The sequence below is a fragment of the Cydia splendana genome, chromosome 3, assembly GCF_910591565.1.
Source record: "Cydia splendana chromosome 3, ilCydSple1.2, whole genome shotgun sequence".
Lineage (NCBI taxonomy): Eukaryota > Metazoa > Arthropoda > Insecta > Lepidoptera > Tortricidae > Cydia > Cydia splendana.
Genome location: NC_085962.1, coordinates 8,869,473 through 8,893,330, shown reverse-complemented (window position 1 = coordinate 8,893,330; position 23,858 = coordinate 8,869,473). Strand labels below are relative to the sequence as shown.

Here is a 23,858-nt window from a genome sequence, read left to right as displayed (position 1 = left end):
ATCATCATACAAATAAGTGCCCTTACCAGGATTCGAACCCAGGACCATCGGCTTCATAGGCAGGGTCACTACCCACTAGGCCAGACCGGTCGTCAATCAAAGTAATAGGCCAATGTTAGTACTAGTACTTAAAGTATCAAAATATTAATAGAGCACCAACCTACTAAATTGTATACGACTTGTAAACATTGCAGTTTTTCATTATACAACGCTTCACGTCGGCTTCTCTGATTGTCGTAATTATTTACGAGCTTAAATAATTGTTTGCGGACCTCACTCGGCGCAGTCATTATTAATACATATTATTTAAAATAAACGCCTTAAAAACCGCAAACAATTTGAATAAATGACATAAATTGACAACAGACTTTTAACTTTTTTTTTAATCATATACAATTGGTGATACAACAAGGAAATATCTGTCAACAAAATTTGGCTAGCCAGACTCTAGTAAAAATTACCCCAATATTTGATATCACGTTGGTGTGATTACCCTGGAGGCAATTAGCTAGTTTGACGGTATTAAAATTGTTGGATCAAATGTCAATGGGCCGTTCTTTATGGCTACAAATATAATGACCACCAAAAAATACTTTGGTACCCTAAATAAAAAAATCATGCTTACCAAAAAAATTACTGAACACCAAAAAAATAAGACCTAAAAATACAAAAGTACCACCATTTTAATTACGACTGCACTTCAAATTGTATTCAAATACCAAATATATTGAATGATCACCAAAAATCATTAATGATCACCAAATCTTGAAGACCAAATTAATGCGATATTTTCACCTAAATAAACCACTATGATTACCAAAAAATGTATACATATTACCAAATAAAGTAAACTGATGCCAAAATTACTAGCCCCTCCCGCTCAACCCCCCGTACCCCGCACCGCATACCTACCTTACCTAATCTACTTTTCTAGTAGCATTTCGTTATGCTACTAGAAAAGTAAGTCAAACTGCTATCAGTTAAGTGGGTTAGGTTAGCACTGCGACCCTTACAGAAACGAAATGGTACTAGAAAAGTAGGTCAGGTTAGGTTTGAACTGCGACCTTTACAGAAACGAAATGCTACTATAAAAGTGGGTTAGGTTAGGTTAGAACTGCGATCCTCACAGAACCGAAATGCTACTAAAAAAGTGGGCTAGGTTAAGTTTCAACTGCTACCCATGCAGATACGAAATGCTACTAGAAAAGTGGGTTAGGTTATGAACTGCGACCCATACAGAAACGAAATGCCAATAGAAAAGTGGGTTAGGTTTGCTATCCTATTAAAGCAAATGACTCCAAAATAATCATTCTTCTAGGAACGAAATGCTACTAGAAAAGTGGGTTCGGTTAGGTTTGAACTGCGCCCCATACAGAACCAAACTGCTATCAGAAAAGTGGGTTAGGTTAGGTTTGAACTGCGACCCTTACAAAATAATCATTCTTCTAGAAACGAAATGCTACTAGAAAAGTGGGTTAGGTTAGGTTTGAACTGCGCCCCATACAGAACCAAACTGCTATCAGAAAAGTGGGTTAGGTTAGGTTTGAACTGCGACCCTTACAGAAACCAAATGCTACTAGAAAAATGGGTTAGGTTAGGTTTGAACTGCGACCCTTACAGAAAAGAAATGCTACTAGAAAAGTGGGTTAGGTTAGGTTTGAACTGCGACCCTTACAGAAAAGAAATGCTACTAGAAAAGTGGGATAGGTTAGGTTTGAAATGCGACCCTTACAGAAAAGAAATGCTACTAGAAAAGTGGGTTAGGTTAGGTTTGAACTGCGACCCTTGCAGAAAAGAAATGCTACTAGAAAAGTGGGTTAGGTTAGGTTTGAACTGTGACCCTTACAGAAAAGAAATGCTACTAGAAAAGTGGGTTATGTTAGGTTTGAACTGCGACCCTTACAGAAAAAAAATGCTACTAGAAAAGTGGGCTAGATTAGGTTTGAACTGCGACCCACACAGAAACGAAATGCTACTAGAAAAGTGGGTTACGTTAGGTTTGAACTGCGAACCTTGCAGAAAAGAAATGCTACTAGAAAAGTGGGTTAGGTTAGGTTTGAACTGCGACCCTTGCAGAAAAGAAATGCTACTAGAAAAATGGGTTAGGTTAGGTTAGGTTTGAACTGCGACCCTTACAGAAACGAAATGCTACTAGAAAAGTGGGTTAGGTTAGGTTAGAACTGCGACTGTAACAGAAATAAAATGCTACTAGAAAAAGGTGACGAAGTGGATTAATTAATTTAATAGGATAACGATAATTATATTAAATATTTGCACATTTTTAATTAAAATGTGGTTAAAATTTTGGTGGTCATTTACTAATTTTGGGTTTACAATGATTATTTTGGAGTCATTTGCTTTAATATGATATCAAGATTTAAAAATTTGGTTATAATTTTACATTAAAATGGAGTTCTAATTTTGGTGGTCATTTACTATTTTTGGGTTTACAATGATTATTTTGGTGTCATTTTCTTTAATAGGATAGCAAGATGTAAAAATTTGGTTATCATTTCACATTAAAATGGGGTTTGAAATTTGGTAATCATTTAGTATTTTTGGGTTAATAATGATTAGTTTGGTGTCATTTCCTTTAAAAGGATAGTTAAGTGTAATAAAATTGGTAATCATTTCACATTAAAATGGTGTTATAGTTTTGGTGATCATTCATTATTTTAGGGTGGTAAAATAGATTTTTTTGGTATTAAATTTTACTAAATCTGGTGATCAGTTAAATAGCAGCCGTTCTTTATAGGCATATGAACCATGAAAGACCTATAATTCGCGCAGCTGGTACAAAACTAACCATTTTTAGTAATAAAAAAACGTAGAATAAAATGTGTTCTGAGTTTTAATTTCAATAAATCACAAACAACAAAGGATATTTAAAAACACAAAATACACTCCACTGCACTAAATAGTAGTACCCGATGGATGTTTCAGTTCCGGTTTCGGTGCAAAAAACCTTGCCGTATTCGAACTTCAAGATATTCACAAGAGACGACACGTACTAGATCCATTCTAGATACGTTATAGTTTAGATATCAACTAGTTCTCTTTTGCAGCGCAATTCGGGCAACCAATGTCACTTTTAGATAAGATAAGATAAGATGTTTATTTGTATAGTCATGTACCTACATGGGATGTTATTACAGTTATATACAGGAAGCTTCCATGACACCCTGTCAGGGGACACAAATTTTCTTATATCTAGCTTAAAACTAAAGTACATTACAGGCCATGCATGCTATTACATATTATGTCTAATATTTTGAATTAATGTATAATTAATAATTAGTCAGAGCGAATTTCGTATTAACCCTTTGACCATTATTTTTTTATAGCAATGAATCGAGAACTTTAACGATACGCACAGCATGAATTATTTTTTTAATGATTTTTGAGAAAGAGAAATATATATATTATTTCGGGGTTTCCGAATTAAGACGGCAATTATGTTTGCCGCTATCAGCCAACGGCAGTAAGTGACAAGACCGTCATGTCAGTTTGCCGGGGGAACTACGAGTGGCATGAATGAAGTATCTAAAATGAATAAATTAAAAACCAATAGAATGATAAGAAATAATTAAAACCTTTATTTAACTTAAAAATATTTGTTTATTCTATTTATAATATTTTTAATATATACTATTATGTATATGTAGGTATTGTATATTATTTCCAAGTAGGTATTGTAATCCCAGCAAAACTGGATAGGTTGCTAGCATGTAATAATTTGAAGTATTGAATTAAGCTATTACTCCATATACAGGGTGTCCCATAAGTGACACGTCACAGTGACACTGGAGGTAGACCAGGCCAAGAGGACCCAAACCAACTTAACATGACCCCAGTAAAAGTGGCACGGTTTTCGAGTTATTGCCAAATTAAGATTTTTCATGAATTTTGACCGTTTTTAACATTGTTAGTGCCAGTGTGCACTGGGAAAGGTCTTGAAGTTAATTTTTTTAAGTGTACAGCATCATGAATAGTTAATTAAGATAACGGAATAGGTATTTTATCGATGAACAATAGAAAAAGGAAAAAGAGGACTGGTTTAATCTTGAATTAAATTCACAGCGAAACATTAACTTCGACTTTGACCACCTGTCGTGAAAAAAAAATACTAAAAAAGTAATGAGTAATTAACATCAAATTGTTAAGTGTGTTATGCAGATTCAAAAATGGTATGACACATGTACCTTCCTGCTATAAAATAGGAATTACTATCAACTTTCGAAAGCCTCATAAAAAATAAGTTAAAACTAGGAAATCTACAATCCGTTGCTACGAGGTTGCTACTTAGTAAAATTAACGATTTATGTTAAGACTAGCTGTGCCCGCGGCTTCGCCCGCGTGGAATTCGGTCTGTGTCAGTAATCGGCTAATTACTAATCCTAATTTCTCTCCCTCTCCCCTGTAGGCGGAACTTGAAGTAAAGTTGACAGATGGATATGCTAGAGGACTGCAGTCCAGATAAAATATTTTACAATTAGGTACCACTAAATAAAACTACACTCCAAAATCAATATATTTTTCGCCCTTATTCAAATTTTACACGTGATATAAACGACAGAGTAGTAGGTTTATATCGGACGATACAGTAAGGTGTACGCGCGCGAGCGAAAGCGAAGCGGCCTGCCTGGTTAGGGCGCCACTCACCGTGGTCTTCTTCAGACTCCTGAGGAAGACCACGTGCCCCTTGTAACCTCAATACGTTGCGAGACTTTCGCGAATGATTGGATTTTTTTCTGGAAGGCATGGTAATGCGTATTTAACGCGAGTCCCAAATCGTTTGACTACGCTAACGACCAGTGCCGTTTTGATGCCCTAAGCATTTCTAGACCATGGTGCCCCCTCTCCCTAGGGTCATCGAGATTACATTGAATTTTTTTGGTCAGTTGAGTGACGTTCATTGCCGCATTACAGCTGAGAATGGAAATTAGTCACAACATTTTATCAGGAAATTTGACAGTGCTACAGCAGTAACGTTGCAACAGAGTAATGCTGCTGCAGTCGCCACACCTTAGAAAGTGATTGAAAACGCGAGCGAAGAGAGCGCGAAAATTTTTCGATATAAAAACGCAATTTGATAGACAGTTGTACATTTTTACTTTTAGTATGGAAATCAGTCACATAATTTTATCACGAAAATTGACAGTGCTGCAGCAGTAACGTTGCAACAGAGTAATGCTGCTGCAGTCGCCAAACCTTAGAAAGTTATTAAAAACGCGGGCGAAGCGAGCGCGAAAATTTTTCGATATAAAAACGCAATTTGATAGACAGTTGTACATTTTTACTTTTAGTATGGAAATCAGTCACATCATTTTATCACGAAATTGACAGTGCTGCAGCAGTAACGTTGCAACAAAGTAATCCTGCTGCAGTCGCCAAACCTTAGAAAATTATTGAAAACGCGAGCGAAGGAAGTGCGAAAATTTTTTGATATAAAAACGCATTTTGATAGACAGTTGTACATTTTTAGTTTTAGTATGGAAATCAGTCACATAATTTTATCACGAAAATTGACAGTGCTGCAGCAGTAACGTTGCAACAGAGTAATGCTGCTGCAGTCGCCAAACCTTAGAAAGTGATTGAAAACGCGAGCAAAGCGAGCGCGAAAATTTTTCGATATAAAAACGCAATTTGATAGACAGTTGTACATTTTTACTTTTAGTATGGAAATCAGTCACATCATTTTTTCACGAAAATTGACAGTGCTGCAGCAGTAACGTTGCAACAGAGTAATTTGCTACAGTAGCCATACCTTAGAAAGTTATTGAAAACGCGAGCGAAGCGAGCGCGAACATTTTTCGACATAAAAACGTAATTTGATAGACAGTTGAAAATTTTTACTTTTAGTATGGAAATCAGTCACATCATTTTATCACGAAAATTGACAGTGCGGCAGCAGTAACGTTGCAACAGAGTAATGCTGCTGCAGTCGCCAAACTTTAGAAAGTGATTGAAAACGCGAGCGAAGCGAGCGCGAAAATTTTTCGATATAAAAACGCAATTTGATAGACAGTTGTAAATTTTTACTTTTAATATGGAAATCAGTCACATCATTTTATCACGAAAATTGACAGTGCTGCAGCAGTAACGTTGCAACAGAGTAATGCTGCTGCAGTCGCCATATCTTAGAAAATTATTGAAAACGCGAGCGAAGCGAGCGCAAAAATTTTGCGATATAAAACGCAATTTGATAGATAGTTGTACATTTCTACTTTTAGTATGGAAATCAGTCACATCATTTTATCACGAAAATTGACAGTACTGCAGCAGTAACGTTGCAACAGAGTAATGCTACTGCAGTCGCCACCCTAATGTCACCTTTATCATATCTTAGAATGTTACTGAAAACGCGAGCGAAGCAAGAGCAAAAATTTTTCGATATAAAAAATGCAATTTGACTCAGAAAGCTATTGAAAACGCGAGCGAAGCGAGCGCGAAAATTTTTCGATATATAAATGAATTTGATAGACTGTTGTACATTTTAATTTTTAGTATGGAAATCAGTCACAACATTTTATCACGAAAATTAACAGTGCTGCAGCAGTAACGTTACAACAGAGTAGGTAATTCTACTGCCGTCGCCACCCGAATGTCAGTTTTATCATATCTTATAATGTTATTGTAAACGCGAGCGAAGCGAGCGCGAAAATTTTTCGATATAAAAAACGCAGTTTGATAGACAGTTGTATATTTTTACTTTTAGTATGGAAATCAGTCACATCATTTTATCACGAAAATTGACAGTGCTGCAGCAGTAACGTTGCAACAGAGTAATGCTGCTGCAGTCGCCATATCTTAGAAAGTTATTGAAAACGCGACCGAAGCGAGCGCGAAAATTTTTAGATATAAAACGCAATTTGATAGATAGTTGTACATTTCTACTTTTAGTATGGAAATCAGTCACATCATTTTATCACGAAAATTGACAGTACTGCAGCAGTAACGTTGCAACAAAGTAATCCTGCTGCAGTCGCCAAACCTCAGAAAGTTACTGAAAACGCGAGCGAAGCGAGCGCGAAAATTTTTCGATATAAAAAACGCAGTTTGATAGACAGTTGTACATTTTTAGGGTTCCGTACCCAAAGGGTAAAACGGGACCCTATTACTAAGACTCCGCTGTCCGCCCGTCCGTCCGTCCGTCCGTCTGTCACCAGGCTGTATCTCACGAACCGTGATAGCTAGACAGTTGAAATTTTCACAGATGATATATTTCTGTTGCCGCTATAACAACAAATACTAAAAACAGAATAAAATAAAGATTTAAGTGGGGCTCCCATACAACAAACGTGACTTTTGACCGAAGTTAAGCAACGTCGGGCGAGGTCAGTACTTGGATGGGTGACCGTTTTTTTTTTGCCGTTTTTGCATTATGGTATGGAACCCTTCATGCGCGAGTCTGACTCGCACTTGCCCGGTTTTTTACTTTTAGTCCCAACCAGGCGCGAATCCAGGATTTCATACAGAGAAGGGATGGGACGTTATTAGATGGGTACTTGTACACGCATAAAAGTTTCATGTAGGTACCTACTCCACGACGACTGCAATGCTGATGCAGCCTGCGCTTTTTCTTGCCTACGGTTTTGGTGCCCCCTAGACGTGGTGCCCTAAGCAAGTGCTTATTTTGCCTAAAAGGGTTAATCCGGCACTGCAAATGACGGAGGTCAATGTTTTTTTTGTCAAAGTACCCACTTTGTATGAATATGGATTTGATATGGGTGCGATATAATTACGATTAGGTATAATTCATGATGGAGAAAATTAATAATTTTAAATAATTATGCAATTATACGCGTGTTTGATAATTATGTGTGTTTATTTTACCACTATGTAACAATGTAAACTCATTTTTAGTTTTCTTTATAATGTTTTTAATTAATGTTTACTCAGTTCCCCAAAAGACTGTGCAATGAAGGGCAATTAATTTATCGTCGTTTAATTTTGTTATATTATTAATTTATTAAATCAACATATTATTAATTATTGAATTATTTTTGTTGATATCCGTACCCCCTGCTCTAAACTTAGAGTTAATTTGGCAAAGTCTTTCCTCGGTGGCTTATTCATGTCACAACGTATTAAATTCAGCGCCATCTGTTAGTTTACCAGGGTACTCAATAGTGGTAGAACATATTTGAAAAAAGTTTGCCCCTCCTTCCTAAGTAGCGCCATAAGATTCAGGGGCAAACTTAAGTCAATCGAGTGTTGTGGCTACCCCCCCTTTTAGGGGTTGAATTTTTATAGCCTATAACCTGGCCGGGGATTTTCTCGACAGATTAGTAAAGTTTTCATCAAAATCCGTTCAGCCGTTTTCACGTGATGCGCGTTCAAATAAACAGACAAACAGATAAACAGATAAACAGACAAACAGACAAAAATTCTAAAAACTTTTGGAATATGTTCTGTTATCGATTCTAAGTATCCCCAGACAACTTTTTTTCAAATATCTTCCATGTACAGACTTTCGGCCGTCTTCAGCTTTATTATATGTACTTATAGATATCTAATTCTGGATACAAAAATAAAAAAAAAACCGCTTATTCAGTAATTTCCGAATGCCTAAAAGAAAGAGATGGAAAATGGTTATCTCCCTTTTTAAGGATATCATTGAGTTGATAAAAGTTCAAAGAAAATAAAATACCTTATTAGTTCATTACTTTTCTAGTATTTATTTTCACAACAGGTGGTCAAAGTAGAAATTAATGTTTCGCTGTGAATTTAATTCAAGATTAAACCAGTAATTTTTTGCATTTCACATTGTTTATCGATAAAATACCTATTCTGTTATCTTAATTAACTACACATGATGCCGTATCAATAAAAAAAAATAACTTCGAGACCTTTCCCAGTGCACACTGGCATTAACGATGTTAAAAATGGTCAAAATTCATGAAAAACCTTAATTTGGTAATAACTCGAAAACCGTGCCACTTTTATTGGGGTCATGTTAAGTTGGTTTGGGTCCTCTTGGCCTGGTCTACCTCCAGTGTCACTGTGACGTGTCACTTATGGGACAACCTGTATAAATCAATAACAATAGTAGCCTAACCTACCCTTTCCTTTAATAAACACCAGACACTTAACGGATAGTGGCAAATATATTGCCGTCTTTATTTTTTTTAATTATCAAATAACAGATTTTTTTTCTTTAAACTTTATATCGCCAAAGTTGTCTCTGAAACTAGAGAATTTTGACTATCGGATAAATTCAGCAAAGAAAATTTTATTTACAAACATTTTTGTTCAAATGTCAGGCAATAGTTAAAAATCTAAGTTCAGGCCTAAGAATCATCATTTAACAAGGGATGGAATAACGTTTATCAGCTCTCCTTTTTTTCGTAGATTGGTACGAGCATATTCTCTTATGCGAACCAAAATTTATATTAACTAAGTAAGTAAGTAAGTAAAGTAAGTAAGTAAAAATTTATTTGTGGAACACAGGTACAGTTAAGGTCTTATATATAAAATAATAAATAGAGCTCTGTGTTTTGCCTATTGGCGTACAAATATTAAACTTAAAAATAATGGTGACTCATTACGAGTATGTTTACCATAAATTATTACATTTAAACAATAGCTATGTCTATTAGTAATATTACGGCAATAAACATTGAGAATAGAATATTATATTGTTTAACTTCCAAATAAAATAATAAAATTTCTGAAATCACACAATTACAATCAAAAACTAAATAACTTAAAACTACTATTATACAGGGTGTTTACTAAAATAGACAAGTTATAATTGATTCAGGTGTCTGCAAGAAATTCACTTACTGAGTAATAGCATTTGTTAATTAAGTATGTTTTTAGTTGTATTTTAAACTGGTCAGGTTTCAGGCACTTTATATAGTTTGGGATTTTATTGAAAATTTTTGGAGCCATACCTAGTATACTCTTACCTAAGAAAGCTGTGTTGTGTTGATTATTGCAGATGTTGTTAAGATATTGTACACGTAGAGGAAGCTTGCGTTGTTGAGATATCAATTTGAATAGGTGTGAATTGTTTTTTATAAAATTTGCTAGTTCATATATGTATAGTGCTGGAAACGTTAGGATTTTAAAAGATCTAAAGAATGGAACACAGCTATCCCTCATATTGATTCCACAAATGGCCCGTACGCATCTTTTTTGGGCTTTGAAAACAGCTTCTCTATTGACTGAGTTCCCCCAAAAAATAACACCATATCGTAATATAGAGGCTACAAGGCCATGATATGCAGTTATTAGTGCATTATTATCGACTACTTTTGCAAGTTTTTGTAGTGCAAATGCTGATTTGTTTATTTTTTTACATATATATTCTATATGGTTTTTCCATGTGAGTTGATCATCAATCATAAGCCCTAAAAATTTTGTTATAGCTACTCTCTCTATTGTATTATTATCATATTTAATATTTATATTAAGAACCGTTTTTCGTTGGTGAAAGTGCATGATATTGGTTTTGTTTAAATTAATAATTAAATTATTGTTATTGAGCCATCTTATCATTTCATTTAAAACTGAATTTATATCTTGTTCATAGTTAACATTCTCGTTAAAACTTACAATTGAGGTACTATCATCAGCAAACATGATCATTGGATGATGAACTTTACTCGGGAAGTCATTTATGTACACTAAGAAAAGGAGTGGGCCAAGTACGCTGCCTTGAGGGACGCCATATTGCATATTTAATTCTTCAGAAACATATATTTTTTCGAAGTTACTATTTTTACATATTCTAGATATTTCCGTATATTGAGGGCGATTTTTGAGATAAGATTCTATGAGATCTAAGACATTACTTCTTATTCCATATCTATTTAATTTGTAGAGCAATAACTTGTGATCAACATAATCGAACGCTTTGGTCATGTCAGTAAACACAGCACAAACAGGTGTTCGCTTATCTACATTTTCTATTACAATTTTTAATAGGTCATATATTGCCATGTTTATAGTGATATTCTTTCTGAAACCTTTCTGTTCCTTGCATAGAATGTTGAATTTATCAAAGAAGTCATATAATTTTTGATATATTATTTTTTCAAATATTTTTGCAAATATCGGGATAAGGGCTATTGGTCTATAATTTTGTGGATTTTCTTTATCGCCTTTTTTATATAATGGTTTAATAACGGTCTTTTTTAGACTATTCGGATAAATGCCAGCACTAATTGATAAGTTAATAATGTAACTTAAATGTTTGTCAAGTATATCACTAACACATTTTATGACGTTTGTATTAATGTTGTCATAACCAACGCTCTTTGTGTTTTTTAATGATCGTATGATTAATCTAACTTCCTGTGCTGATGTTGGAGTCATAAACATGGATTGAGGGTTTAAATCTATGTTTGTTTGTGCTTGTTCATTTTGTGTAGAGCTGTTAGGCCTGTGTATAAAGTAATCATTGAGTGCATTAGCTATTTCTGAAGGATCTGTTACAATTTTACTGTCTTGCTTAATTTTTGTAATGCTTTCTTTTGGTAAATTAATTTTACTGTTGTTTATGATTTGCCATGTAGTCCTTGCTTTATTATTAGACGCATTTATTTTGTAATTATTTTGAGCTTTTTGAGTTAACCTAATAATTTTTCGATATTGGCGCGTGTAGTTTTTTAAGCGTATTTTATTATTTTCAGAGGGTGAATATCTGTATTGCCACAGTAAAGCTCTCTGTTTTTTGCTACACACTTTAATGCCACGAGAAATCCACTTAATTTTTTTATTCGTTTGAATAGTTATTATTTTCTTAGGAAAGCAAAGACTGTATAGTAAACGAAAGGTTTCTAAGAATGACTCGTATGCTATATTTGGATCACACGTATTGTAGATATCAGAAAAAGACAAACACGATAAGTAATTTCTAAACTTTTTTATGTTTTCCCTTGAGTAATCATATTTTTGAACTCTCCAATATGTTAATGTACACGATTTTTTAATAGGTATTTTGAGCACTTGAGCTGTATGATCAGAGAGTCCAAGGTCAAGTACATAGCTTTTATGTCCTCGTTTAAGATTATGGGCAAAATTATCTATACATGTGTTACTGATTAATCTCGTTGGTTGTCTGATTTCTAATTTTAAATTGTAGCTATATAGAAAGGATTCAAATTCCAGTGTTACATTATTTCTATTTAATATATCAATATTGAAATCACCACAGATTATTATATTCTTGTCCAAATTATTGTATATTTTACGCAGTATTATGTCTAGTTTTTCATAGAAAGTATTAAAATTGTTTCTACTTGGGATTCTGTATACACAAACAATTATAGTTTTATGTTGGAGTAATTCAATGGCACAGCATTCGAAGTTTTCTTCTAATGACAGTTTTTCAATGTCTGGTATTACTTTGTATTGAATACCTGATTTTACGAGAATACAGGCGCCACCACGTCTCTTATTTTTTCTTGAATAGCATGCTGCTAGTTGGTAGTTTGGTAAAGTTAAAAGATCTTCGTACCCAGCCATCAAAAAATGTTCTGTTACACACAAAATGTCTATGTCGATTTGTTTCTCTTTTAGCTCATTGATGTGCACAGTCAGTAGTTCCGCTTTATTTACAAGACCAGCAATATTTTGATGCATCACATGTAACGTGTTATACACGAAAAAACTCTTCTATTCCGTTTTCACTCGTTGGTGTGTGTGTTGTGTTTTGTAAACCAATCATTGCAGATTTATCATCATTATTTGTATTATTTTTATTGAGTTGATCAATGTATAACATTGACTGGTATATGTTATGAAAAATGTTTTTTATACCATTGTTGTTTATTTCGCCAGTTCGTCTGTAGAACATGTCATATTCATATGATAGGTCTTGGTTAGAGTCCAACAAGTATGCGTAGTTATATGATTCGACATCGGGATATAGCAAATTGTTAAACGTTTCTATTCTCCAGTTGTATATATTGCTGTTGTCATTACACTTGTACGTCGGTGCACATATAATTATGTTAGTGTTTAATATATTTCTTAACTGTTCTCTAATGTATATAATTAATTCGTGGTAATTCCTTGTTTCTTCAAAATCTCTATTTCCAAGTAATATTATACAGTAATCATTTATAGTAAGATCCTTCGTTTTTGACTGTATATCTTTTAGCAGGTCTTTGATACCAGCATTTGGCGATTTAAAATGCGTGACTTGTGTGTTTGTTTGGATTACGCTATTACAGATGTCTAGTATTTTATTTTGATTGTTTGCGCTTAAGATGAGTATTTGTTTTTTTGTATTACTTGTTTTGGGCTTCTGATGTTCTTTTTGCAGTTTACTTGGTGACACTGTTGAGTTGTGAGTTTTTTGGTCAACTTCGTTCGTATTAGTATGTTTAGCGATGGACGTGGATTCAGGATCTGGCAGAGGTGTACTGGTGCTATTCGGTATCGGTAAATTCGTTCTTTGTGGTGTATCACTTTGTGACTGTGTGTTATTTAGCTTATTCTTCAACATTTGTCGTTTAACTTTTTTTGTTTTTTTAGTTTTATTCGGCGTTTCATCCGAGTCTTGCTTGCTCGTACAATTTTTCATAGTATTTTTAAGGTTGCAGACTTCTGCATTTATTCGTGTGATTTCATCATGCGCACTTTGTAGTTGTATTTTCAGTTGTTCTATTTCTCCTTTCAATTGCTGCGTTTGAGAGGTGTCGAGGAAAGATATATTCGGGTGATTAACAATAGACGAGCGCGGGCTACAGTATTTCCACGTGTTGTTATCGTCGGTTGCGTCGAAGATAGATGTATTTAGCACACTATGGACTGATCGAGACTTATCTTGATAAGGTGTGACTAGGTTCGTCGTCATCGAGTCATTTTTATTTGGCGAAATAATTGTGTGAGTTGGTGCCGTCAATGCTAGCCTATTTTCTGCCATTGTTACTTCAGCTGATAAAGTTAACGTATCTTCTCGATTATAACAGCAACTACGACACTTCCAGTTTTCTTTATTCTCTACTGTCATTAATGTATACCGTTTGCCAGTCACCCCCATTCGTTCTAAGCAATCCAAACAGTATCGAATACTGCAGGTGGAGCAATCTAGAGCATGTCTAGTTGAAATTCTTTTATCACATCTACCACACTTCCCTGGTGGACTCATAGTGATATTCGTTTATTGAGTGTTCTATGAATCAATGAGTTGCATTTAGTGTTGAGTAAGTATATATAATACAACGTAAGTGATTATTTTAGGCATTGTCGTATTGTATGCATCTTGTCACCATCATGCGGAGTGAATAGGCGTAATCAATCTTCACATGGTACATATTAGAAGCACTACCACCAGTTTTAACATTGACATATTCACTCACGTTTAAGTAACTTACTTTCTATGCATCTCGCTCGTACTCGCATATTAGTGCAAGCGAGATGTATAGAAAGTAATTTACGTAGACGCGAGTTAATCTGTCAATGTCAAAACTGGTGGTAGCCGTATAGTTTAAGTGTGGTGTAAGTAAAGTATCAATAATATTATCGAAGTAACAAAGCTATAATCTAACAACACGTTTATTGAGAAAAAAATAAAATATCTGAGTGGTATGACGGCAAATATCTTGCCGTTACCCACTAAAGGGTTAAATTGAATGTCAATGTTAGTTTGATTAAAATTTTTGGTGTAAGTAGTGCGGCTAGCTTTCGTCATTTAAAAAGTTATCCACTGAGTAATAGCATTTTTGTATTAGGAAGGTTTTTAGTTTTTTGTGAAACAGTTTGTCATTTGGTTCCAATTTGATCTCATCGGGTATTTTGTTTACTACTTGGATACATACGAAATAGGGCCCGTTTCTATAGATGGCTAATTTAGAGCTTGGTGTTTTTAATTTGTTTCTATACTGGCTTCTAGTTTTGTATGTATCCAATTTAGCTTCAAATAGATCGGGGTTTTACCTAGCAAAGATAGCGGCCTCCATTATGTATATTCCTGGAAGTGTAAGTAGCTCATATTGTTTGAAAAAAGGACGGGAACTGTTTGGGATCCGTATATTTGCCAGGATTCGTACACATTTTTTCTGCAGGACAAAGAGTTCGTGAGCGTCAGTGCTGGCTCCCCATAAGACCACACCATGTCGGAGACTAGAATATATGTACGCGTAGTAGACAAATAGTGCAGACTCAAAATCTGCATTTAACTTTATCACGTTAAGCGCGTAGATAAACTTTGTTAGTTTTGTCTTCGCGCCTTGTACGTGGGCCTTCCAGTCTACTCCGGAATCAATGAAAACTCCTAGTAGTTTAAATTCCGTGACTTCCTCTATCTAGGTGCTATTTATGTGTAGGTTCATCTCTAAAGGTTTTTTATGCTTGGGGTTAAATTGTATAATTTTCGTTTTCTTTATGTTTACTTCAAGGTTGTGGCATTCTAACCATGTTCTAACTGTGTTGAAGATAGAAATAAGTTGGGAGTTACATTCTGTGGTATTTGTAGCGCTGAATAAAAGGGAGACGTCGTCGGCAAACATTACACAGGTCACATTGGGATCTAGGATTTTCGGCAGATCGTTTATATATGTCAGAAATAGGGTACATGCTAAAATACTTCCCTGTGGCAAAGAACAAGTGATACGGCGTCTTTGTGAGGCAACTTCAGTCACTTCTCGGGCTTCGTGATTGTAGTAGTCTATGTGTACATATTGTTCACGATTTGTAAGGTAGGATTTGAACCACCTGTGTGTCGTACCGCGTATTCCCAATTCGTATAACTTTGAGAGGAGTATTTCGTGGGACACTTTGTCGTATGCTTTGGTCATATCGAGAAGTAACCCAATGCTGTATTTCTTGTCATCGATATGCTCTAAAATTTTTCTAATGTATTTGAATATTGCTAACGTTGTTGAGTGATGTTTTCTGAATACGTGCTGATTTTTGTCAAATATTTTATATTTTTCGAGGAACACACGATTGGCCATTGGTTTTTCGAATATTTTTGAAATAGCCGGGAGTAGTGCGATAGGACGGTATTGATTCGGATTTGTTGCCTTACCACATGGTTTTAAAATTGGTTTAATTTTAGAAATTTTCAGCTGGTCTGGGAATATGCCGTTATCGAACGATTGATTTATTAGTTGTGTTAAGGGTGAAGCTAGTTAATTTGCGCACAGTTTTAATAACGCCGGCGGTAATTCGTCTGTCCCCGTGTTTTACGTTAGATAGCGTAAGATATCTATTAGATGTGAATTGGATCTCTAAGTCATATCCTGGGGAAATCTTTCAAGAGTATCTCCAGAATCGCGCAAATGTCATATTTGACAGGTTAGATCTTAAACATATCGTTATCGTATCTTGGTGATGTCTAAAAGATATCTAATAGATGTCTATTTCAAAATCCGAATCGGGCCCATGCTTTTTCTAATCAGATTTTGATTGATATATATTGTAGGATGCGGTTACTAAGCATGATAATGTGACCAAAGTGTAAAATACTGTAACTTACCTGTGAAAAGTTACGCTGTCCTGTTTTTGCCGACAGTCACTTGTACAATACATAATTGAGCAATTTAACATATTTTTTGAATTCTTAAGTTCAAATACATGCACAGAAAACACAGATTTCAATATTTTTCTTTAAAATCTTTGCACTATTCACATGGTTCACAACAAGTTGACGTATACGCACTTGTTTGTATCCCACCATTTTAAAAGGTGGGGAACAAACAAAAAGTGAGACTGTGACAAGGACAAACAGTAATAGCGCTTTCTCTGCTACTCCTACTGAAAGTTCTATAAGTGTATCTCGTTCGGTCATTTGGCCCCTCCCCCGTTTCCTCTCTATACAGGATGATTCATGAGACGTGAGCAGGACTAATCCTGCACACTCAGTAACTGATAATTGATCGATCACCGTCGTATTTAGGTGAAACAACCACACTTTTTCCTATTTTTTTACTTTTTAGTGAGGACAAATTTAATTCTCTGCAATCATGGTTACCCTACAAGACCTAATTAATAAACATAAAACCTCTTTAAAGTCTTGACCGTAATGACAGCATTTTGATTACGAAGAAAATAAACTGTCAAATGTGAGTGAGATACGAGTTTTCAAAAGTAACCAGACCGTGATGACATTCAATTTGACACAGAATATCGATAGTTTAGTATGTATTTTAATTGGCCTGATGACAGTAACAAAGAATCATGGAAATAATGGTTTCAAAGAAACATATACGTAAATACGATTCTAAAAAATGGCCCAATCTCAGTATAAACATTAGGATTATTAATATATTCAATAAAATAAAACTGCAAAATTCTCTAATCGGCCATTTTGACTGAAACGCGAATCAGAAGCGAGCTAAGAATTGACGTCATCAATGTATGACATATTTCTTAGAGCAACATAGACAACCTCATTGACTGTAATCCATTACGTCCTCACCAAAGAGTTTGGAAGTTCAAAAAAAATATTATTTCGCCACTAAACATTTATTACGTCCAAAAAATATTATTACACGATATAAAGTAAATATTTATTTGTTATTATATAAATAAAACGCTAAATAATACGATATTTCACAAAAAAACTATTTTAATTTTTTGGCTGAATGGAACTATCATTGCCATGTTGGCTGTCGTAACTAGGAAAAATTAAAAATTAGAAAGTAAACCCGGCGCTCGGTGATTTTCACTCAAAATTTACATGTATCTAAATAATTCATCTTAAATTGCAACCGTGTGAGAGTCTTTGTATAAAATGACTTATTGTGAACAATTTTTGTAATGTATTTATCACCCCTAATCGTAATATATGGTGCTGAATTAACAATATCATTCGGATTCAAGGGAAATTCGTAACTGTAAGTATGTAAACAATGTCTACCACCATAATTTATGACGTCACAAATGGCGTGTGAGGCGTTTTCGCGCGAGGTTTAAACTAGCTATAATAAAATGCAATTATTTATGTTAAATCTTATGAGTAAGTATAGCTGAAATATTGTGTTTTTCGGAACCAATACAAGTGTACCGATAATATTAAAAGGGATTTCAAAATTTGTCATCAGGCCAATTTTAGGGTGACCATGCATGTCGTAAATAAATTAATAACTTTTTTTTTCAACACGACTAGAAAATTAACGTTAACCTCACTAATACTCATACGAAACAGTTGCTTATAATTTACGAAATGCGCAGTGTTAGTCCTGCTCACGTCTCCTGAATCACCCTGTATTATTGTACCTCTATGGCCTTTCCAAATGTCTGCGATTTATCGGCCCAACAGAGTGAGATGAAGCGATAATGCGAATGAGACCACGCATCGCAGCACATGTTGGAAGCGTTGCATTGTAGAGCAAACGTGGACGTCATGCAACTCATGCAGTAAGTTATTACTAATAATTAGGCAACAACATGTACATATATATATATACACATACATACACACACATACATGTACATATGTGTATGTGTATATTAGATTTCAATTAATATCCATGTTTTAAAGATGAATATGTACTCTGTCAAGCCATTTCTGACAATAGAAAAGAGCGGCAAATTTAAAAAATGTAGAAGCGAATGGTTATTGTCCCATAGAAAATTTGAATGTTGTGCCATGGTCGTGCCTTTTTCTACTGACAAACTATAGTTGGTCAAGCAGATCTTGTCAGTAGAAAAAGGCGGCAAATTTGAAAAATGTAGGCGCGAAGGGATATCGTCTCATAGAAAATTTGAATTTTGCGCCTTTTTCTACTGACAAGATTTGCTTGACCATCTACTTATATTAGTTTGACCGGCTATACAGGGTGGCTAAAAAATAACTGCATTCCCGTTGCCAGGGAGTTTTTGGGATTATACTGAGAAACTTTTACTGTGGACCAACCCCGAAAACGCGAAAAAAAATTTGGCTGTTTCATACATTTTGGCTGGTCCATTTTCTATGGGAGGGTGAATTATTTTTCGATTTCGGGGTTGGTCTCATAGTAAAAGTTGCTCAGTATAATCCCAAAACCTCCCTGGCAACGGGATTGCAGTTATTTTTTAGCCACGCATGGACAAATTTAGAAGAGCGCAAAAAAAGGTTTAGTTACTGGATTACACATAGAGGTACAATAATATAGAGATGAAACGGGGGAGGGGCCAAACGACCGAACGAGATGCACTTATGGAACTTTCAGTAGGAGTAGCAGAGAAAGCCGTATTATTGCTTGTCCTTGTCACAGTCTCACTTTTTGTTTGTTCCTCACCATAAATTTAGTATGGTTTATGGTGGGCAACAAATAACCCGACCGAATTACGTACATTGTTATTGGTATGTTGTCAGGAATGTTAAAACGTGTTGTTAATATTGTCGCATTGCGTATGTTTTGTCCCTCACGGAGGTACGCGTATACCACTTCTATAGGATGCTACCTTCTAAGGGATTACAGTACCTAAAGTATAGCCGGTCAAACAAGTTTTTCAGTAGAAAAAGGCGCCTAATTCAAATTTTCCATGGGACGATAACTCTTTGCGCCTACATTTTTTTGCCGCTTTTACTACTGACGGAAATGGCTTGACAGAGTGTAATTTCAAATTTTACTATTCAGTCGGTCAAACAACTTCTTCAGTAGTAACAGGCGCGAAATTCAAATTTTCTATGGGACGCCAACCCTTCGCGACTACATTTTATTAATTCGCGCTTTGTTTTACTGACGGAAATGGATTAATAGACTATTATATATAAAGCTGGTCAAGCAGATCTTGTCAGTAGAAAAAGGGGACAAATTTGAAAAATGTAGACGCGAAGGGATATCGTGTCATATAAAATTTGAATTTCGCGCCTTTTTGTACTGACAAGGTTTGCTTGACCATCTATAGTAATGAAACTTTTTTTTGCGTTCCTTTAAATTTATCCATGAGGTAGACACAGATAATATCAATACAGACCTGCTTGTAAATCATGTTTATTCAATTACAACTTCGCCGAACCTCTAAATACAATTTCTTTAATTCTTTCAACATAATATCCTGATCTAGAAGGAGATTATTAACAGTTTCGAAATGAGATGTTAAACATAGACTTTTGTTAGAAATATTTATATTTTGTTTACATTCAACATCTTTCGGTATACCCGCATTATATCCATAGTAATCACTTTTATTCCCACCGCCTAAAAAAATATTTTCATTAACGCTCGTTTTTACATTTACAAGTTTTTTCGAGAATTCTTTTCCGTGTTTTTGATGCATATCACATTTAATTTTGAGTTTCATGTTTATATTTCTAAGATTGCGCAATCCTTCGGTAGTAGCGGCTAAGTTGTTCTCTACAATGTTTAGTTTACTTGTCAGAAATCTATTGCGTTGTTTAAGTTGAGCGCATTGATCGCGCGCGTTGCAATAGTCTAGATAGTATTGCCCACAAGCGAGTAGGATAATCTTCAGTTCCTCCATAAACGGCATATCTCTAGGTATTTCATTACGCATTTTCTGTAGTTTTTGATAAGCCATATGGATAAAGTTACTAAGAAATTGCACATCGTTGTTCGTATTGTAATTTTCCATTCGCAATTGTTGTATCAAACTCAGATTTTCGGCGTTAATCCTTGATAAGTTTTTCAGTTTATTCATGAGACTTTCCGTTTCATTGTTTTTGGCTGACAATACTATTTTTGCAATATCTAAAAAAAATACGGCGAGCAGTGGTTAATCTACGCAACTTAAATGAATAGCGTAAATATTCAGTTTTTTTGGTCAGGACACTTCAAGCACAACGAAATGTCCTGATCGATACCATATTACCCAATTATTGTAGATTTTGCTTAAAAATTAACTATGTAGCTACAGACAACACCATATATAATGGAAATGTCGGTATCTAGAGTCCGTTTAGGCCTTTGCGCCCGTGAAAAAAAAAGTACTGTTATACTCACCGCATACGGTCCTAAGGTGCTCTTTTAGTTTTTTCAGCTGGCTATTTTTCGTATCAACGTTTGTTGCATTACTGCAATTTGTTGCTTTTGTTAGAACTTTTGTTGCATTCGTTTTCAAAAAAGTTTCGAAATGTGCATCATTTTTATGCACGGGATTCTTTCCTGCTTCAGACTCCAATCTAAACCTTGAATAGGAATAGGAACCTATATTATTAATTAGACATTCTTTACCGATATGGCGATGCAAAGGAGGGTAATGTGTTATGTATGTATGTATGTTTTTTTCTTTGTGGCACCGCACCCTAGAGACCAAACGTGTGGGCCGATTTTGGTGATTCTTACGTCAATTGATTCGTGTTTTTAACCATCCGAGTGTAAAAACACCCGAGTCTAAACACAGAGTCTGTGCGGAAAGAGAAGACTCGTGGAATGTATGGGGCCCAATACATTCCACGACTCTAGGTACCTACAGACAAAATAACTACAGTTCGCGCACAAATTCCTGATCTAAGGCTAATCGTAGTGGAACCCCGCATGCGCCCTACGCTCTCACGCTTAGGGTTACCAGATCCAAATCAGGAATTTCCTGACAAAATTCCTGATTTGCGAACTTTTTCCTGACGCTCATATCGGCAACGGAAGGGTGGGGGGGGGGGGGCTCTAGCCGTAAGCGATATCTATGTATGCTTGATACCATTGTTTAAATTTGATTTGTTTTGGATTCATGTAAGTAAATTTAAATAATGTACATAAAAAAAGTCAGTTAATTCATTAAAATTCCTGACATTTTCGTATTCCGGCTGCATTCCTGACAAATGAATTCATTAATTTCTAAAGCTTATTATACCACACAAGACTACATGAATGATAATACAACGTGGGATTAATTGTTATTCGAAATGATTATTTATTTATTAGGTATATTTGATTATTGATGAGGAAATGGATATTCCGATGTATGTTATTTTTGACATTTAGATTTTATTCTAGAAATTCTAGACTAAAATCTAAATGTAGTATTTTTTATACATTTTTTTATGTTTGACGATCCTTTTGTGAAATTCTTAGTGTTAAATTTGATCTGTATAATAATCCAATGTTATTATGGAATAATATTAACATCAATAAATTGCTCTGATAATTAGATTAAGATTAATTACGATTCATAAGAGCTTGTTGCTAGGCCTACATGAATAAAGTAGGTATATTTTGAGTTTGAGTTTGAGTTTGAATGGCCGAAATTCCTGACATGTCAGGAAAATTCCTGACGTCTGGTAACCCTACTCGCGCCTAGCGCCGGATCATATGTTGCCACTTCCGCATCGCATTTCCACCAGTTTACTTCGTGCGCGAACTATTTATAGGTAGTTTATGTACTACTGATTTATAGTTGGCCAATCAGATCTTGTCAGTAGAAAAAGGCGGCAAATTTGAAAAATGTAGGCGCGAAGGGATATCGTCTCGTAGAAAATTTGAAATTCGCGCCTTTTTCTACTGACAAGATTTGCTTGACCATATATATTTACTCACTTTTGTATTTCATTCGCAATTAAAGTAAGAGCATTCCACATAGAATCCCCAGTACCGTTTTCGTTGCGAAAATTTGTTGAAGGGTAAAGTTTCATGTCGTTATTCATTTTTGCAAATAAGGTACTTATATTTGACGGTTATCTATCTACTCACTATAAATTCGGAATAAAAATATACTTTTTATAAATTCTAATTAATCTGACTTTCAATTTTGATAGCTGACCATAGACATAAAACTTAAACTGTCAAAATGTGTCAACGCACTACGCAGTTATCATACTACTGGTTCGACGCCAATAGTCCGAGACTGAAATGGTGCCTTTCACAGTTTCACCCACGTTAAACAACTTTTCATTTAGGAAATCAAATAAAATATACAAATTTAATGACGACCGGTCTGGTATCCGGTCTGGGTTCGAAGGTAAGGGCATTTCTTTGTGTGATGAGCACAGATATTTGTTCCTGAGTGTATTTTACCTCCACTATAAAATTAGAACAATTTCCAGGCGGGGAAACGAGACAATATTTAATATATTTTCCATTTGTTTAGTTGCTCATGGGACGAGGACACAGTAATCGAGCACAGTTTTCAGTCCTAGAGCATAATCGTGTCACTTTCAGCCCGCTTCCGAGAAAGTACGACGGAAAACAATTATGCACAACATCATCTTCTGTAGCCGTGGTAGCTACATGAAGCAGGGGGGTGTCACTACGCAGTTTAGGTACATTTGGCCGGCGCACCTCCCGGGCAGGGCAGGCGTATGGCAGTGGGCTGCCGCTCGACCGCACGATAGTCGTGTCAGGTGGCGCTCGCGCAAAGAAGATTCACGGTTCGTGCGCGGTTATAAGTTTCAATTTTGTTGCAGGCGGCGAGTATATTAGGTATAATTTTATACCTAAATCTGACTTTTGAGAAAGAGTGAATTTTCTGTACGGTAGTACTATTAGTTATTCTGTGACTGAATTCAATCTGCCGCCGCGAAGCGGGGTAGAGTCGGACCAAAAAAAGTCTGCAGCGGCTTTGATAGCCCCGATAGCCCCCGCAGTGCAAGTGTCATTTATACGTCATAATTTCATAAAAGTTTGACGTTTAAAATTACACTTCCACTGCGTGGGCTATCTAATCCGCTGCAGACTATTCTTGGTCTGACTCTATTTCCATTCGGTGTGGGGTGGTGCGTGGCCATTCTGTATAAAATACTATTACTCTGTGGTCTCTACTCAGTATAAACAAAGGAAACTCGTACAGTTTGCGTGGAAGACATGCGGCGTGTCAGCCAATTTTCCAGCAAACGCCGCCGCCTCGTAGCCGCCATTTCGTTTGTTCGCGGGACAAGACCTCGTGTTCCCAACGCTTGTTGAAGTTCTGCGATGATATACCATACAAGAACAAACCAATCTGGTAAACTAATTTTGACAATAATATTATTATAATTAAAAAGACTATAGGCAAGCATTCCTTTTTGGGGGTATAAT

The 23,858-nt window shown here is 35.4% G+C and overlaps 1 protein-coding gene and 1 long non-coding RNA gene across 2 annotated transcripts in view; both read right to left on the bottom strand.

Moving 5' to 3' along the window:
* Positions 1–23,858, bottom strand: part of LOC134806523 (uncharacterized) — a 496,946-nt gene that overhangs the window by 144,830 nt on the left and 328,258 nt on the right. The window lies entirely within an intron of this gene.
* On the bottom strand, positions 19,888–22,570 carry LOC134806667 (uncharacterized). The gene is made up of 3 exons (XM_063779994.1): positions 22,383–22,570; positions 20,853–21,037; positions 19,888–20,600 (listed from the first exon to the last, which is right to left on the bottom strand). The coding sequence occupies exons 1-3, from the start codon at positions 22,487–22,489 to the stop codon at positions 19,888–19,890; spliced, it is 1,005 nt and encodes a 334-aa protein (XP_063636064.1). The 5' UTR covers positions 22,490–22,570.

Coding starts and splice junctions, on each gene's coding strand:
- LOC134806667 (XM_063779994.1), bottom strand. CDS start 22,489: ATGAATAACGACATGAAACTTTACCCTTCAACAAATTTTCGCAACGAA. Junction 21,038..22,382: donor ATTGCGAATGAAATACAAAA/GTGAGTAAATAT, acceptor TTCCTATTCAAG/GTTTAGATTGGAGTCTGAAG. Junction 20,601..20,852: donor GCACCTTAGGACCGTATGCG/GTGAGTATAACA, acceptor TATTTTTTTTAG/ATATTGCAAAAATAGTATTG.